At 47.0% G+C, this 18,187-nt stretch overlaps 1 protein-coding gene across 2 annotated transcripts in view; it reads left to right on the top strand.

Moving 5' to 3' along the window:
• LOC149341374 (hemicentin-2-like) overlaps window positions 1-18,187 on the top strand; it is a 206,345-nt gene that overhangs the window by 169,894 nt on the left and 18,264 nt on the right. The window contains exons 7-11 of one of the 2 annotated variants that reach the window (XM_089543458.1): window positions 7,047-7,415; window positions 10,474-10,610; window positions 11,648-11,825; window positions 13,264-13,581; window positions 17,992-18,102. In XM_089543458.1, the coding sequence (XP_089399584.1) occupies window positions 7,047-7,415; window positions 10,474-10,610; window positions 11,648-11,825; window positions 13,264-13,581; window positions 17,992-18,102 (1,113 nt within the window). The remainder of the gene's footprint in view (window positions 1-7,046; window positions 7,416-10,473; window positions 10,611-11,647; window positions 11,826-13,263; window positions 13,582-17,991; window positions 18,103-18,187) is intronic. The other variant, XM_089543459.1, reaches the window with a different exon arrangement.

Below are 18,187 nucleotides of genomic sequence, written 5' to 3' on the forward strand. Positions count from 1 at the left end.
CAATGAGGAAGTGTGTCCTGAATTTATTATAGTTGTACTGTGTGCTCACTGTGGAGTGTTTGAATCCCCCTTACGAGGTCATGTGGTTGTGACGTTACGACCCTCTGAACCAATTCTTATTTTCTCGACACGCCAACTACAACGCAGGGCTCTCCGCTCAACGTGAAATCGCTATTGATTGCTCTGGTAAAGAACAAAGGTGAACTGGAAATTTGATAGCAAAGCCACCATACGATCCACCGTCATCGTGTACAGTTGCGGACATAAGTAAACGGAGCACCGGCATTCTGTTCTCGGTCATAGAACAGAAACCGTGCAACACTGTGCACATGATATAGAGACAAAGAGAAAACATTTATTTCTCAATCCCTGGGTTGCCGTGTAGACATGTGAATCCGCACCAGTAATGGCTACCAGCCTACACATTCCTTCACTCCCAGTTTCCATTAGGCAGCGTGTAATTAGGGTCAGAATGCCAAAGCTTGCTTCATTACTTCTGCCCACACCTGTACGCCAGGCTCATCATCGGCTTTAATTGTGAGGCGACTGTGCAATACTGCATGATCCTGATATGAACGTAATGATGAGAATGAAGTAACATTCTGATGCGTAGCGAAGTTTTGCTTTTGTAGTTTTCCTGCGCTCGTATCGAGTAGTTGACTGCCAAAGAAAACCAATAGGGTCAATTTTTGACAATAAACTGCATAAAAAATACAAGCGTTCTGAAGGGGGATCTGCGGATTATTCATTGTAATGGTATAGTCTTACGATATGCGGCAAAAATGCGTTCATACACAACTTCCCGTTGAAAAAACTTCGCTCGTACAAAATTTCTGGGTATATGCTTGAAATGAAATTGTTCAGCCTGCGGTTTAGTGCGAGAGGACGGCAGTCCGCCTGTCATTTTAGGGCTGTGGGCTAAGGCTACAAGGAAACAGCCGTTTTCAGCGTCTCGGGTGCCCCACAAATTTTTGACGCCAGGTGTAGATATGGTGAATACATCATTTCACTTTTCACCGAAGCTATGCAGTGTGTTGCAGGTACTCGGGTCTAGATGCTACCGACCCGGGACACAAAACATACACTCTACCCAGCAGCTGCTCCCTACCGCCGAGCCCAAAGGGACACTGTTGGCAGTTAGGGATGAGTATGTGTTTCATAGCCTCGGGCAGGGAGAACGGGAGAAGCAGCCGTACGCTTCCTTAGCGGCGGCTTTCGTTGCCAGCTTCGCCGCGGGGCCTGGCCACCTACTTCTTTGTCTCGCTTTTCTTTTCTCTTCCACCCCGCTGTTGTTCTTTGCGTTGTCCTCGCGCGTCGCCCCGGCCTCGTGTCATTTCCACCGGGTTCCCCGAAGCGGACCGGCGGTGTCGCCGGGTCGACTGGCCCGGGCCGGACCGGTCGTGTCCCCCCAGCCTAGCCCCGGTGCTACACGAATGGGTGCGCGGTATAACGGGTTGCCGATCTACTCCCGTGTGCTCTTGCGCTGGGACTTTCTTGCCATTACTTTTATTTCTATTTTTGTCTCAGGTTTGGTTAGAGTATCATTCGCTGTCGCTTTCTGTTTGCGCTCCGTTCGCTTCGCTCCGCCAGACAGGGACGGCCGGTGCCGAGCCAGAGAGCAGAGGAAGAAGGTGGGAGGAGGAAAGAGGAAAGGGCAGCACCGTTGTTCTATGGAGCTCTGGAGGAATAGGTCGGTATAGGGTAGGAGGAAGGGTTGTAGCGGAGGGGAAGTGGAGGGGTGTACTGCGGGCCCGCTTACAGAACTCGGTCGCTGCGTCAGGCATCGATCAGTGATCGACCACTTCTGGGACGGCAGCGAAGGGTTGGCTCGCGTTCGGCTATACAGAGATGAGGGGGAGGGGGGTGCTGGTCAAGAGAGGAACGCGCTGTGTGGGTGTCCTCCGTCAAAAGAAGAGGCTGCAGCGAAAGAGAGCTGGGTGGGAAAAGCGGGGTCACGGCTGTGCGTGTTACGAGTAGGAAATGAGAGAAACGAACAATGAATAAAAGGAAGAAGAGATCATACGAAGAGACAGGGAGAAAGTGAGACGTCCACGGCGGACAGAGGTGTAAGCGAAACAAAAGGATGTGCGGTCGAGGGCTTCGGTGTATGAGCGTGCGTGTGTGTGTACCTGGTGAAAATGGATAGCAGCGAGAAACAAGAGAAGCCTGAGGCCTTGTCGCGGGTGTCCAAGCAAGGAGACACAGAAGATCGAGAATTGGTTCAAGGAGGGTGAAAAAAGGAATTGAAAGGATACATAAGCGTGCGCTTTTTCCTTGCCGTAACACGCATAAGAATACTTCTGTGCGTTAATGAATACTTAAGAATAGATATGAACACATATGTATGGAAAGAAACAAGACTACGGTAGAAGTTCTAGAACTGCGGATTCTCTTCATTTATATGCAGAAATCGCTCACCTAATCAGGACAGTGGCACAGCAAATAAAACACACGTAAGAGAAACATGTGCTGCGCTTTAGTTCTTATTCAAACTGCAGCTGCTGGTACCGAAACGGGCCTTTCTTCTCCACTGCTTCTTTCAGGCTTTTACTGAGTTTTTTTTTCCCTCTTTCCACTTCTCGGACAGTTGCCAGCTCCCGAACCGCCCTCCGCCCCTTCGTTTTAGTCCTCGTGCTCCGGTGGTTTCGCAATCAATTCCTTATTGTCGTTCGTTCTTGGAACTGAAGACAGCGGCGCCACTCGTCTACACTTTGTTTTCAGTTAATCGGACACCTTCTATATTTTCTTTTCCTATTCCATGTATATTTGTTCCACGCTGTCACTGCGGGACTACTCGCAAAAGAGTGGTAGGCGCGCAATTTAAAATCCCGAATAGGCTGAATCCGGGATTGGCCTTCTAGGAATTCTATTAAACTTGGGTGGGGGCGTCTTGCCCGCGCCTGGCTGCTGGCACCGTCGGTATTCGTCTCCCGTGGATACGCTGAAAGCAAAACACAGACACGTACAAAAACGCTCACTATGGGCGCACATGCAGAAATGAGCCAGCCTAGCTGGAAAGAGAATACTTAGTGGCGAGGCAGAAAAAAATGGCGCGGAAGTCCTTCGAATGCTTGGCGCGCGATACGCGGTGTCTATTTTTTTTTATAAATGTTCCTTCCAAGAGGAGGAAAAACACGCATAGAAGAGAGAATGACTTCCCGAAGCAATGAATTAGCGTAATGCAGCCCTGGCGCTATGCGGTCGAAGCAGTCTCGCGAACTGAGGACCTTCGAGGATATTGGGCTTCTAGGCGGAGAACAGTTGGTCGTCGGAAGAAGGCGGTCTCCTGCGTGGGATGATTACGTCGTCGCAGTTCGCTGAACCATCAGCCGTTTCCATCCCGTCATTTTCATTATTACACGCAGCTACAACTCTTTTCAGTCCTACCGTTCTCCGCGGCGCCGAGAAGTTAATGCCTGGCATTGTCGCCGTCTTCTTAGCATACAGGCGGCCCCCTCATGTTTTGAAGGAGTTTTTTGCGCTCATCGCAGACCTGGTAGCATTCGCAGACAAGGTCTTGCATTTCAACGTCTCCATATCCGCTCACCGCGTAGCACGTAGCTACGCGTCCTGCCTATGGCCAGGAAATGTGTTCGTGATAGCCCTCTCGTATAGCTGCAGGAAGTAGATCAGTGACTCTATACGGCAGGCATTAGCCATCGACACTGCACCGATCATTTCCTAGGCCTAACCTGCGTAAACATACTCGTTAGGTTACATGGTTTTGTCCTGATGTTCTTCGATTAGTAGCTATACCTATTTCAGCCTTGTCGAGGCATAAGTGTTCGGTACAAAGGCTCGTGGTGAGCGGGCCACGGTGTCAGCCAGCGGGCACTTCAACTGTTGGTCAAGTTAGCTGCTATGTTTGAACAGAGTCATGGTCTTAATTTCTGTCCATGCGGCTGGGCAGGTTAAAAAGCAAAGTGGAGCGCAGATCACGCGAGTGAATAACGCGCTATCGATCAAGCACAGAACGGTGCATTCGATTCGGTTAAAGAGCGCTGGACGATTGCGACATGTCTGCTACACGTTCATAAAACATCGTTTCAAACGTCACCTTCTGGCGAACCCAACCGGCATCAGCTAGACCTCATTACAGAAACATTTATCGATGCACGATCACGCGCCCTGTTGACGGACGGATTTTCGATCGGTTCTCTGAACTGACTCAACAAGTCACAATGGTGAATTATTCCCCACCGCCGGTACTCGTGGAGATTCTGAAACCGGAAATGGTGGCGAATCGAAGCGTGCTCTGAGCTTTGCGCACGAGAGGAGTTTTGTTAACGGACCTTTTGTTTGGGCTGGTATTTCGGAAATAGAGTTATCTGCAATTCGTTTGGCACGTGGCGTTTCTGCGGAGCACTCATAGACGTTACAAAACGGTTATGGCGAAACTTCTGTGCGCTGTAAGGGCTCAGTGCTAAAAAAATCTATTTCTCCAAATGTTCGGATCGCTGACGCAAGCCAGAAACCTGCAAGCGTGTGTATGCCGTGTGCCGTGTGCTGCAGTCTATTGAAAAGGTTTTAACGGGTGACCCCACATTCCATGTAGACTTGTGTAGCCACCACGGCCTCTAATGGCACATCACTTTGCGCTAGTCTTTCGAAAGCAACGAACATTATTTCGTGAGTGAAGCGCTTTTCAGTCGTTGTCGCTTCTTTTTCCGGAGCAAAAATTTCCTAAAAAAAAGTAACAGGAAGATTCTTACGCGCAGAAATCGTTCTGCGGGACATAACTGGCAGATCAGCGAGAGCCCAGAGCTCATACCACATAAGAGCAGCGGTGGCAAAGGCACTATGTCATTACCGTAGTCAGCATGAAAGCTTGTTTCTGTGTTCAGTCTGTGAACGATATATTTGCTTTTTCATTCTTAATAGAGTATTAGGCAATGAAACAATGTCTAATGTCAGTTTAAATTGTGAACGTGTCTCCTATTCTTACGAGTAAAATAGTCCTAGCTAAACATCACAGCATAAAATAAGAACCGGACAAATGGCATACTTGAAGAGCTCTATACAGGCGCATATTTTAAACCGGTATCTGTTATCAAATCAGTGCGAACGGTATATATACAGTCACGGTCACTATTTGCATGTACAGTAGCGTGCACAACGGCAGCATCTTCCATCGACTTAACGCGAAAAGAAAGAGCGCAGAGGGACACCTACATCGCACATATTTTGCCTGGGTCTGTTATCAGTACAGCATTATGGTCGCACAAGGCGTTTCTGATTATGTCTTCCACGCATGCTTGTCTTTAAAATGATAGTTATGCGTCATTTTGTGCGAAATGAATGACGTCATCATTGGAGCAGTGTGTTACAGCCGAAAGCTCCCGAGATCATGTGCTGGCCGATCACATGTTGGCCTGCGTTGTCACATGACAAAGGCCCTATCTTGTGTGATCCTTGATGTTGGCACTCTGCGTGGGTTGTGCATGGTGCGACTGCGGCTGCCCCTTCGTCCCGAAGGAAAAAAAAAATAGCAGGCGGTTTAGCATGGCTAAGCGCGGAGTATTGAGCGGTAGCACTAGTTAGTGTGGGCACTTAATGTCCTTAAGTGGTAAAGGTCTTAAAGGCCTTAACCATGCAGGCATTTTTCCTAGAGGCCTTTATCCGGCAGGAATTTCCCGTCAAGGCCTTCACCCTAAAGGCCTCCTAGTAAAGACATGAATTTAGGCCTGCCAGGTGTACCCACATGACAGGCTGACCACAACACGGTGGGCGGGTGGATCGCCTGTCACAAAGCAGGCTTCAGGGACGCATAGTATTTGCCAAAAGTAACCAGGCTGCACGGTTTGCTTCAAATTTGAATACTACAACCGCTGCCGTGGTGGCTCAGTGGTTATGCTGCTCGGCTGCTGACCCGAAAGACGAGGGTTCGATCCCGGCCGCGGCGGCTGAATTTCTTTGGAGGAGAAATTCTAGAGGCCCGTGTACTGTGCGATGTCAGTGCACGTAAAAGAACCCCAGGTGGTCGAAATTTCCGGAGCCCTCCACTACGGCGTCCCTAATAGCCTGAGTCGCTTTGGGACGTTAAACCCCATAAACCAACCAATACTACAACCCTTACGGCTTCTCTAAAGATCAGAAATTTCTTGGAACGTGAGGACAAGGGTCCTCCTTACCGTACAGAAATTTAGTGATTGAAATCTGGCACAATAGCTTCAATATACGACTGGGAATCAAACCGTACAGCCTGGGTACTTTTGGCAAAGGCTGTACATACTTATGCCCAAAATCGATAAATGAGCCTAGTAGTGCTGCCGCACTATAAGACGACTTGCATTTTCATCACTGCCATCACTATCCCGATCACGCCCACTGCAAGACAAAGGCCCTTCCCATATTCCTCCGTTGAGCCCTGTCCTGCGCTAGCCGTGGCCAACCTTTTCCCTGCAAAGTTCTTGATTTCATGCGGCCACCTGATTCTCTGCTGCCTTGGATTTTGTTACAGTGCTATTCGTATATGGCACATTTGCCGGCTCAAGACATTGAGAATCCACTTAGGCAACGATCTCCTCATCCGGTGCCACGCGATAATCCGCTCTAATGCCCCTATTTCTGCCCTGAGTGGAGCCTCGGTCATTAGTGACATCATAGTGAGGCGAGTGTTAAGCGTATACCTAGGGCTGAAATTTCGAGTATTATTAAAGGTCGTCTGGTATCCTTTTTTCCCACTTTTTCTTCGTTTTAATTCTAATGAGTCGAGTAGCCTACCTCGGGCCCATATTTCATAACGAGTCATTTACCGATTTATTATTTTTCTTTCTTCACTGAAAACGCCCGCCTGTGACATCACGGTTTACGGTTAGCAAGCAGTGTCTTCCTCCGACTGCGCTATCAAAGGTGAGGCTGACCAATGACAAAGGAGCGAAAGAATGAATTGGAGAAAACAATGTCACAAAATGCGGCCTTAGGACTCCATTAGGCTTCTATTTCCATTTAGTCCCCAAGCACCTCAGCCAATAAGCTTTCTCTCGATCCTTATATTCTACTCCCTCCGGCCCCTAGACCTTACTGTTTGTTCCTTATTCGCGCAGACGCGCCTCGCGCGAGCCTGTCGCTGGGCCAAGGGCTGCACCTGGAGCGCATCCACGAAGGACAGGACGTGTACCTGGAGTGCGCCATCCGGGCCAACCCGTGGATCAGCGACGTCCTATGGACGCTCGACGGCGAACCGCTCGAGGACGTGGCCGCGGCGCACAACGCCTCCTCCGCATCCTCTTCGGTGTCGTCTTCAGCGGCCTCGGCAGGCGCGTCCACCGCGCTGCCACAGACGCACGTTCTCCTCCAGGAGCAGTACCTGGTGCTGCGCAACGTCACGCCCAAGTTCACCGGAAGCTACGCCTGTCACGTCCGCAGCGCTAGGGGCGAAGCTGTCAGCAACTCGCTCGACCTCCGCGTCCAGTGTAAGTGCTTCATCTCCTCCTCCTCCCCCTGCTCCTCCGCCTCCCATCACCTCCTCCTCACATTGCGTCCATTTGCTGCAAATAGAACGCATGGCAAGGGTCCCAGTACAGGGTAATAGAACACGAAGAAGAGGCTGTGATATAGCCCTTTGCGGCGACATCACTGCGCTGTCAGGAATGCTTGTACAAAAAGAGACGCGCAATTAACGACTCACAGATTGAACAAGGGATAAAATCTGTTTAAAAAAAATGTTTTTGCACTTATGAGAACTCTAATCTTAAATGTGTTAGAGGAATGCTATCTATAAACTTCTTTGTTATGATAACACAGTAATGGCTTGCTATTCAGAGGCATTACCATAATGACCGCCACCACCGATTGAATGAAAGTGGACAGGGGGTGCATGGAAGTGCGGTTGCTGCATCTTTTTCTTTTCTTTTTCCAGTGGGTGCGCCCTTTAGAGATCGAAATAGGGGAGGTTTATTTAAAAATAAAGGCAGAGGGGTCACATAAAAGTAGGTCTTACTTTTGGTTTTGTTTCCTAGCTCTCTAGACTAGCGGAGGGGTACAAGGATCAAAGAGGGTTTTGGGGTGTGACGATATGACGGTGAAGTCCGAATATGTAGTGCAAATACAATATCAAAGGGCCGAAAACAGCATCGCATTTGAGACGCGGATCGCAACTCTTGGTCATCTTAGCCTTCACCATTATATTTCCTGCCACACGTGTTCTTTGAGGGAGAACACGCAAGTAAAAGAAGGGCTTCAAGTTAAAGGTGGAACGCGAAATGGAATCAAAGAAACGAATGCGCGTGCAGCAATGTTTGCAGCACGTTAGTTTGTTTTTCTTGCTTTTTATTATTTTTTTTTTCCGGCGAGGCTGCCACGCGCTTCCTCCTTTTCTATTTAATTTTGTTACAAACACTCGTCTTCGCGACGTTCGCAGCATGCGCTAAAAGCGGTCGTCCTTCCGGTCACGAATAACTGCATTTTTCGCAGAGGAAGCTTTCTCGAGTGCAGTTTACTATTGCTTGTAGTTCGCGTTTGCCCGCTTTGAAGTAATGTGGAGTGCGATCAAAGCGGCAACTGGTTCTTGGAGGTAAGTCAGGAGGGATATGCTAGTAGTCCTGCTTGCCTGCACATCATACCATTTTTTTGTGTGTGTGTGTGTGTGAATCCGTCTTAAGATTTTTTTGAGCCAAAATGAACGACATACAAAGGTTCACTTCTGCCAGAAAATTGTTCCTCTCTGCACGGTGAGTAAAGTCTGAATAAGAAATTTACGTTTGGATGTTGCGATCAACATGCGAGGAGAGAGAGAATAAAGAGAGCATGAAAAGTAAAATTGTCGTTTAAATTTCAAACAACTATTAACTGAAATCATCTGAATTCATCAAACGCACCGAGACCTACCACCTAGCCCGATATTATGCGGTAGCGTCTGCTCGCACACACTGCACAGCTATTCACATGCGGAGGGCAACTATGGTAGAATGCCGCGTATACGCCTGCATCAATGCGCACTCGGGCTACCTACTTTGTTTTATATGCGTTTCAGCCGAGCTTTTCCTCAGCTGTACCTATTGTTCGGAGGTTTCTTCTTTATATATCAACGCATGTGCTGACTCGCAAATGCGCTGCTGGTTCTCTGCTGCAGCAAGCCCATAAAACCGAGCGTTCAGGTTCCCGTATCCACGCATACCACTTCGTTCCTCCTCGCTCAGGTTTACAGCAAACCTAGTTCTGTCAGGAAATAAGCCCTGTCGAATCGAATTTCCGCACCTTATCCTCTGGGAGTGGCATTGTTCTTCTCTACCGGAGGTCACTCGGACTCTGCCGTACAACTCTGTTTTACTTCGCGTCGGACTCATGAAAACGGAAATAAAGCTAACGTCGAATCGCGAAAAGTTTGCTTGGCAACATGTCTTGAACGCCAACCTGTCGGCTTGAGTTAACCCCAACTGCAACGAATACGCCTCAAGCTTGCTTATTCCTTTTTTTTATTTATATACATGTATCTCATTTATTAGTTCTCCTTCTACTTCTTTTTTATGGAAATCCACTCAAAGCCTCGTATGAACTTAACAGCGTTTCTCAGACGTTTCTTTAATAAGTAGTGGCAGCGACAGCTGTGGATATTCCTGAAATAGTTTCGATATTTTCCATTCTTGCAAATGCGCAGTTTTCAATATTCACTGGCACTGGCTCGACTCTATCACCACACTTTCCGTAGCTATAAGGCCTTGTCTGAACGGGTTTGAAGTGTAGAAACTCCAGCGAGAGGCATGGTATTTCTCACCTCGCAATCGCATCCCTGTTTTTTCTGACTAATTAGTTCGTTAGGGTTGGTGATCTTCAAGTGCTCTGCTATAAGGGAAGGCCTTCTCAACAACTTCGTGTCTGGCAATGGTAATCAATTTTGTCAAGGACGTATTGTTTCTTTATGCGCAAAAACAGACAGGACCTGTATGCGCTGCTTGCACGATGACAGATCACGTCCGGCAGGCAACCGTTATTGCATTCTCGGTATAATCTTTATAGATGCCGCGTGGTGGGCAGTGTATGAAGGCGGCTGGGCCCCGTATAATGAGAATCAGTTTGGGGCTCGCTACGCCAGCTTGCAGTCCGGCCTGTGTCAACAGAATAGGCTGTCTATGCTTGGCGTCGCTACTGCTTCGTTTTTTCCGCCCAGTCACCCCTAACATGAAGCAGCAGGCTATGTCTGTTTTCAAATCTGGCCTGTTCATCTTGTTGTTGGTACCTATACTCACAACAGCATCGTCTCTTCGTTTCCTATCGCGCCATCTGTCTGTTATATTTTCACTTAAACTATGGCCTCTCAGCTTGGACCACCCGTTACAGAAACTTAAACCCCAAATAACCACACTTTCATTTCGGTTCTCGAGTGGGTTAGTCTGAGTTCACCCGATAGCAAAGCAAACAACTATGGTACAGCGTAAAACACTTTTATTCCTTTTCTTGTGAAACTATCTTGAGGTTTGTTCATGTCGTTGCGACGAAAGTGATCTGCTTTCTCTCGGGTATTGTTCATCGCAGACGCTCCTCGCTGCAAAAAAGGGATGCAGGAAGTGTTCCGGTACTCGACATCGCGGGAGGAGCTTTTTATTCCTTGCGAAATGGACGCCGACCCAGAGGATCTCACATTTCACTGGGTCATGAAGAACAACTCAGAGGTGAGAACGAGTTCCAGGTTTCGTTTCTTTTTTAATCCGTTTGGAATTCACAGTACACAAGACATTATGTTTATTCAAACGGAGGTCCCAATATGAAACTTTCAATGGGGAGTTGTGCTTCTAAATGCTAAAAAAAGAAATAGGTAGCGAGAAATTAACAAATGTATGACAAGAAAAGAGTGGCACAATCCACAAACAACAATGTAAATACATAGTTAACACAGCGTTGTAAACTACATATCTATGAGAGAACAAAAATAAAGAAAGCATTATAAAGCGCAATATAATCAAAAGTTTCCAAACTAAATGTTCTGAGACAGTTGCACAAAAATACGCACGATTGAGTTTTCTAAGTTTTGCGGGAATTAACTGAGTAGAAAGCGGTTTGGTACCTGCAGTTTGTCTTGAGTTTAGGGAAAGTTGTATTATTATTTTTCTGAAAACCTAACCAAGTGTTTATTTGATCAATAGTCTTATTTCATCAACGTTTCGTTCGGTCGTTTTGCGCTTCAATTTTCCTGGTGCGCTGAAGTAAATTAAACTAAATTGCTCAGAGGCGGATCTGCTTAACTCGAATGACCGAAAGGAAAGGCCTCGAGATTCGGTTGTACTACTTTTCTTGTACTTAATGGGGCTTACTGAGGCTTACTTAATGACGAATACAAGCCTTCCCTTGCACCCTAGGGCTCATTACGACTGCTAGTAAATGCTAGTACTCTACTAGTACTAATACTATTGCTACAAGTACTTACTGGGGCTTAATTCCAAAGCAGCACATGTAATCTGGCCAACATTGGATACGTATTGTCAAAGGCCTGTCCTACAAAGGACCAATGTGATCCTTTGGGTCAGTCATCCAATGGGTAAACCATCCATTTGCAATATTGGGCCCATTACCTGGGCTGCTTGGATTACTATAGGGATCGTCTAGAGCTCATAGTAGAAAAGCCTCTTGTTTTTAGCTAGGACTAACTTGGGCCAAACTGGCAAGAAGCACGTTTTTCTGGCGGGCGTGATGGGAATAAAGGTGCGCACAGGCGGCTCTGGTCTTCCGTCCGCAGGTGCGTGACCTCCTGACGTTCACGAGCAACGGCAGCCGCAGCGTGGCCCGCTACAAGCCCGCCGTGGCCACGGAGTTTGTGTCGCTCATCTGCTGGGCCAACAACTCGGTCGGAGCGCAGAAGCAGCCCTGCAACTACTTCGTCGAGCCGCACGGTACGATACACATGGGTGTACTTATTTCTATGAGACTATGCTTGGTCTACCTCCTTTAGCCTCACCCCGAGGGCATATTGTACATAATATGGCCAAGTAAGCTACTACTACTACTACTACTACTACTACTACTACTCCGGAAGAGTACCCAGAGAGTACCAAGACAAAGGTCAGCTGGAACTTGTCTGCTCGTTTTCTTCGACACGGATCAAACACAAAAAAAACCTGGAAAAAGAGCAGGGAAAGCTTTAACACTGTAAACACATTGAGAGGTTGTACTTAAGTTGCTAAAATATTTAGCGTCTTGTTGCGTGCGGATGGATTTAGGAGATGATGGGTTCTACGCATAATCCACACAGGTCTTTAGACTGCGTTCTAAAAAACAACCTTAAAATTGGCCAAATAACCATTTTATGTTGTATTACCTGCGCAAATATTGTGTTTCATTAGGCGCAAGAATTGCCATTTATTTTTAAGTCGCGTAGATCTGGCCCATAACTCCATGTTATTTCATTTAAGATTTTTCGAACTTACGAAGTTTCGTGGTGTGTGGAAGACGTGGTATGGACGCTTTAGCATTCCCAGGCGGCCAATGACCTATGAAGACGCCCTTGACACCCTTGTGAAGGACTGCGGATTGATCTCAAACTCGCAAGATTCCTTAACATGCAAGGACATATTTCAGTACAGCATTCGCACGTTTCCTTGTATCCGGTGAAATGTGACCGCAGTGGCCGAGATAAAATGCCACCACCTTGGAACCAGTAGCCTACAACCAAAGTCGCTGAGTGATCGCGGCAGTGCCGGATATTCCTTTGTGTTCTCTTAGAGTGACGGTATTCCTCAAAGCAGACCCAATATTGTGATCTGTAGCTTGCGCGTCAGTTCGTTGGATCGGCGAGCTCCTCCGTTGTCATTATGAACCTAAATGGCCATTGGGGCCAAGAGTCATGGTACATGCATCGCAAAAACTGTGCGTAAATACCTCATGCGTAAATGCATGAGGTCGTGCTCAAGAAAGTATGCGGGCTACGGCTCATAGTTGGACTTGTTTATTGGATGCAGTCTGTGGCAAAGTGGAAGGGAAAGTAATGACAGCACTCAGGAACACACTGTTCAGCGGCCTCTGCCCATGTGAATGTGTTCCTGCGTGCTGCCCTCACTATCTTTCCCACACCGCCTCATACTCAAGAGGAACATCATCCACATCAGCCTTACTACACCCACTGCAAGACAAAGGACGCTCCCATATCTCTACAATTAACCCTGTCCTGTGCCAACCCTACTCCCGCGAACTTCTTAATCTCATCCCCCCCCCCCCCCCCCCTACGTTTCTTCCGCCCCCTGTTACACTTGCCTTCCTAAGCTCAAGAGAGTACCTAATGGCGACTGATATCAGGAAGGCCAGTGATGTCTCGAGATGTACGGCAACCCGCAGGTGCCCCGAAGGCGCTGTCGGGATGCGCGGTGGTGAACCAGGCGATGACGTGGTTCTTCGTGCGCTGCTCGGAGGACGACGAAGAGGACCGTCCGGCGGGCCAGGAGTGGTACCTGCTGGAGGTGTTCCACGCGGACACGGGCGCCGTGCTGGGAAACGTGAGCTCCCGGGGCAGGCCCGTGTTCCAGGTGGACTCCATCCCGCCGGCCACCGAGTGCCTGGCCATGGCGTACGCAGTCAACGAGCGCGGCGGACGCTCGGAGCCGGCGCGCGTCGTCGTCCAGGCCATACCGCCGCCTTCGAAGCTCCTCACGGGCGGTGAGCACAAAAACGAAACCATACAATAAAGCATGAGGCTGAGTCTCATAAGGGCGCTGTTACTTGAGAATGAAGTGGGAACACTCTGAGGCGGACTGAATGGAAGAGGACAGGAGGGGTGAGCTCGAGTATAAAGGGGGGTGGGGGGGGGCATCTTTTCAAGCGAGAAATTTTCAATTAAAATACCATGCAAACAAAAGGGCTAGGAATATGAGTTATACAAATACCCTCTTCACTTTCAGCCGTATTTCGCCAATAAATCTGCTCCTAGGAGGACATTTAGTTGCCAATAAATTGGTTCCTAGAACCGCAGTGATGTTCGGATAGACAGGCGAAAAGATTTCAGAGGTGGGCACAAGAGGGGACAACATTTTTTCTTATGCGTTTACTTCGATCGGTATGTGTAGGGGGGAGTAAGTGCTTGTATGTGTTTCTTCGTGTTGTGTGGATGTTATATTCGCGTGTGCCTGCTTCTATTTTATCTTGCACGTTGTTAAAATCGAGAGCACCGCACATTGCCTTGAACTTAGCTACGATCTCAAGTTGTCAACAAAGAATTTGGGTGCTTTTCTGCCCACTCTCTACACAACTATAGTATATTTGCTATTTGCTATTCCTGTTTCCTTTCTTGAAACAACGGTTAGATAATATGTTTATAATTTTGATCTTCTTTAAAAAAATATGAGAACAGCGCCGAATCAACGTGAGGTACCGCAGTTAGCCAGCTGAAATTTAAAATAAATAAAGCACGCCAACAGCTTCTTAAGTCTAGACCGGATATATCGAACCCGGATATGTCAAATTCTTGCCTATATCGAACACATAGATTATCTTTCAGAAAATCGTCTGGCAAAGTGCAGGAAAGTCGCGTAGTACGCTGAACTCAAATGTGTCCCGTCATTGAATATATCGAGCTGCGTGCAACTCCTCTTCAAGTAGTACTTTTCCTAACGGCGTTCCCACGATCATTTTTAGCGAGCAGGGTTGGCTGTGCCGCTTTGGGCACCTGCTAGCATCGCTAGCGTTGTGAAACCTCGTGAAGGGTTAATCAAAGGGAGTAGGGGGGAGGGGGTGGGGGGGTGCTTGAGGATGGCTTTCGGATTTGTGTACTTGTTTTTCCTTCCACATCGCTGTCATGTGGCGAAGCCAATCTAATTACCTGAAGCCTAGCGACGGCCGTCGCCTGGCGTGCTGAATGCGTTGCGGAAACCAAATTAGCTTAATTTTTCAGTTAAAAATTTCAGTTCATGGTGTACTGATTACAGGATTAGACATTTTATTATGGGCAACGGCTAGCTCCAAAGTACCTGCGACTTCTTTGCGAGGCACTTTAGGTCTACCATCGTCTAGAGAGCGGTGCGTTGCTCACGCGCCGGCGGGCGGCACGTGGCCGTAAGAAGCGACAATCGGCGCTATACGCCCTTGCTTCTAGCTACAGATAACCTAATCTATTGCCAATTTTGATATATTGAAATGTCGATGTATCGAACTATTCAGCGATTCTCTTTCGTTTTCGGCATATCACGGCTCGACTTTACCGATAAGGAAAGTCTAAAGAAAAGGCAGTGTTGGAAAAGTAAAAAACGAGATAAAGAAAAACGAACAGACAAATGTGTTTCCCTAACAATGTCCTTTATTTCGTGACTGTCACCCGTACTGGTTCAAGCTTCTTCATTAACGCTAACAACAGACAGAGAAGGAAGAGAGACCTTCAGTTTACCGCTGCCATGGCTTTAGTCGCATGTAATGTAATTGAACTGCACAGAGATATTGTTGCTTTAGATGGAAAAAAAAAGGGGGGCCCCAACTACTGCGTATTGGCTTCAAAATCCGCTTGACACGCTTGTGTTCGCTGGAAATCAACCATAAAACGCACCTTCCATGGACGATAATGTAGGGCATCCTTTGAAATTCATGCTTTTATCGCGAACAGACGCATATAATGAAGTCGAAGTGTTCACCCTGCTGCATCCTAACGCCGATTGCAGCCAGGACGGCTATCCCCAGTAATGAATCCATTCACAAAAAATTAAATCAAGTATTCGTATTCCGCTCTGAAGCAGTCATTTTCAATTCCATTTATTCTCAGAATTCATTATTTGCGAGCTCTACAATTTCCAAGAATTTCCTCATGTGCATTCTATGTGAACGTCATCTTGGCCAACAACCATTGCTACTACCTGATATTTTCATGAAAATTGCTGCATAAAATTATTAAGCATTTTTTTGCACTCCCAAAATATTGCTTCCGGGGAACGAAAGTCAATTCGTGAAATACATGAACCCGATTTAAGGGTCGGCAAGTGTGGGCGTTGTTCGTGGTATTACGATAAGGCAAATGTTCGAATTTCGCTGCGCGCTCTGCTGCTGCTCGAGTCGATTTACCACTTCAAGCACCGTCGTTGAAGACAAGATCGCTGGAGTTTCTACCGCTGAATGATTCGAGTTCGTTGTTCCCATCAAACAACGCCTATTTCTGACTGCCCTCGGGACAAAAATGCTAGAGGAAAGGCTCGTGGATGTCCTTATAAATTCAGTGGTGCGTGTTCTTTGTCCTTTATATTCATTTCTTTCTCAAATTTCACGGGAAAAACACTTAGGAAGCTATGATCAAATTTAATTCCTTATTTCCCTCCTGCCTTTTAGTTCTTTATTCCTGCTCGCCGCAATAAGGTTTTGGTACTCTAGATTCTATTAATTTTCGCGCTTATCACTCCAGCGCAAATAGAATATGTTCTCAATTGGGAAAGAAATAAAACTTGCGGCTGAAAACCGAATTTATTAAGGCATTTTTTTTTTGCTCCGTTTAAAAGAGCTTATCGAAAAAGGAAAAGAAGAAGCAAGAAGACAGCAGTTTTAAAGTAAATTTGGTTTGGCCACATTTGATGGCAAGCACGGCACCCTAATAGCGGCCGATTCTTTCATTTTCTGTGCGTATTGTATCGGCCAAAAAAGCACCATATCATGGACGAATAGCAAAGCTATTGCGCGGTCTGCCCGTTTTGTTTAACTGCTCCTTCTCGACGCTGCCTTATTTTTGGCTTGCTTGGCGAGCAAGCGCGTATGGAATTGTCCCGGAAAAGCGTAAAGCGAGGCAAAGCCTCCCATTTCCGCATGCCACGGTGGTCGGACCGGAGGGGATAAATTCCGGTCGACTGACTGCGTTCGTTTTGCTTTGTTTGACGTCCACCTTTTCTCGGACGTAGTATTACTTTTTGCGCGAAAAGAGGAGCTTCGTCGGTGACGTTTGACTCGAAAAAGAAGAGCGCAACGATGTCGGAAAGAATATTTGTATAGCAGGAATAGAATGGGACGCATTTAGTTAGGCTTAGCAACGAGAACAGTGTGAAGCCAGAAGTTAAAAAACAGTATATTTTACGAAATAGAGTTTGTGAACAGCGCAGTATGTTTCATAATGCTAGTTTGGAGCAAACACATAAAGCTTAGTACCATGTTAACTTGAGAAAAAATAGCTACAGCGGAGTAAATTTTATCGTATTCTAATAAACCAAGTAAGTTCATGTCAGAAGACAATATTAGCTTCGAGTACAGCGTTTTGAGACGAAACCTAAAATATATCCACTCGGAAAGTATTTTTTTTATTTCTTAGAACACGTCTAGAGGGGAGGGCGAAGCTAGAGGCGTAGATGCCTGACGGGGGCCTGACGATACCGGCTGCAAAACGTTAATCCGCTCTGTACTAATATGCATATAAACCTTAACATTAAGTTGAAAAGCTGCTTGTAATTGCCTAGAGTGTGCCTAATTTCATCCGCCAAATTTAAGCATTTGCTGCTCTTGATGACGAGGAGCTTGCTATAATTGAGATAATTATCTCATTAGACGATGTCATATCTCTCATTTCTTCTCTGAATGGCCAGCAACTTCCCAGTCCCGATGGTATTACTCTCTTTTTGTACACAAAAGTCTCGAAGACATCTTAAGGCGTACGCTTTCTGCCATCTGGCATTACTTCTTTCATTAATATGGCTAATGTTTCGAGGCACAACGGCGCGGCAATTCTAAAAGGATGTTGGCTCTGATTTTGCCAAGCCCTTTTATTTTACTCCGTTTTTTTTTTTTATCATGAATGAGCTGAGCCCAGCCTGACAGCCATTATTCTGTTTTTTTTTTTATATATATATTTGAGTACGTACAAATCGCCCCACTGGGAATTAGTGCACGGGGGCGGGAGGGGGGGGGGGGGGTACGCAAAGTGAAAGCAAGAAGTACTGTGAACAGATGCAGATTCATCCAAAAGACCCGGCAACAATGCAGCTAACAGTAACAAACACTTATGAAATACTCTACAAAGCATGAAAAGGTTAAAATGTATACAAATGGAAATAGCAGCATGCAAAAGTTCTGTGTCTCCTTTCTTTCCCCACTTCCCACCCTTTCTCTCCACAGGCGCCGTGCCGTCCCAGACGAGGTGTACGACGCACCTGATGACACTAACCGTCCTCCTGCTGCTCCTAAGACAGGCCTCGTTAACGTGGGTGTCCGGATTATCCAAAAGCCGTAAGTGCTGATTCTTACAAATTGCAGTTTCGTTTCTCGAGGTTCTAACGGGGGATAAAAGCACAATCAATAAACCAGTGTTTTC

Source organism: Amblyomma mixtum, chromosome 5 (genome assembly GCF_055824585.1).
Source record: "Amblyomma mixtum isolate Tamu chromosome 5, ASM5582458v1, whole genome shotgun sequence".
Classification (NCBI taxonomy): domain Eukaryota; kingdom Metazoa; phylum Arthropoda; class Arachnida; order Ixodida; family Ixodidae; genus Amblyomma; species Amblyomma mixtum.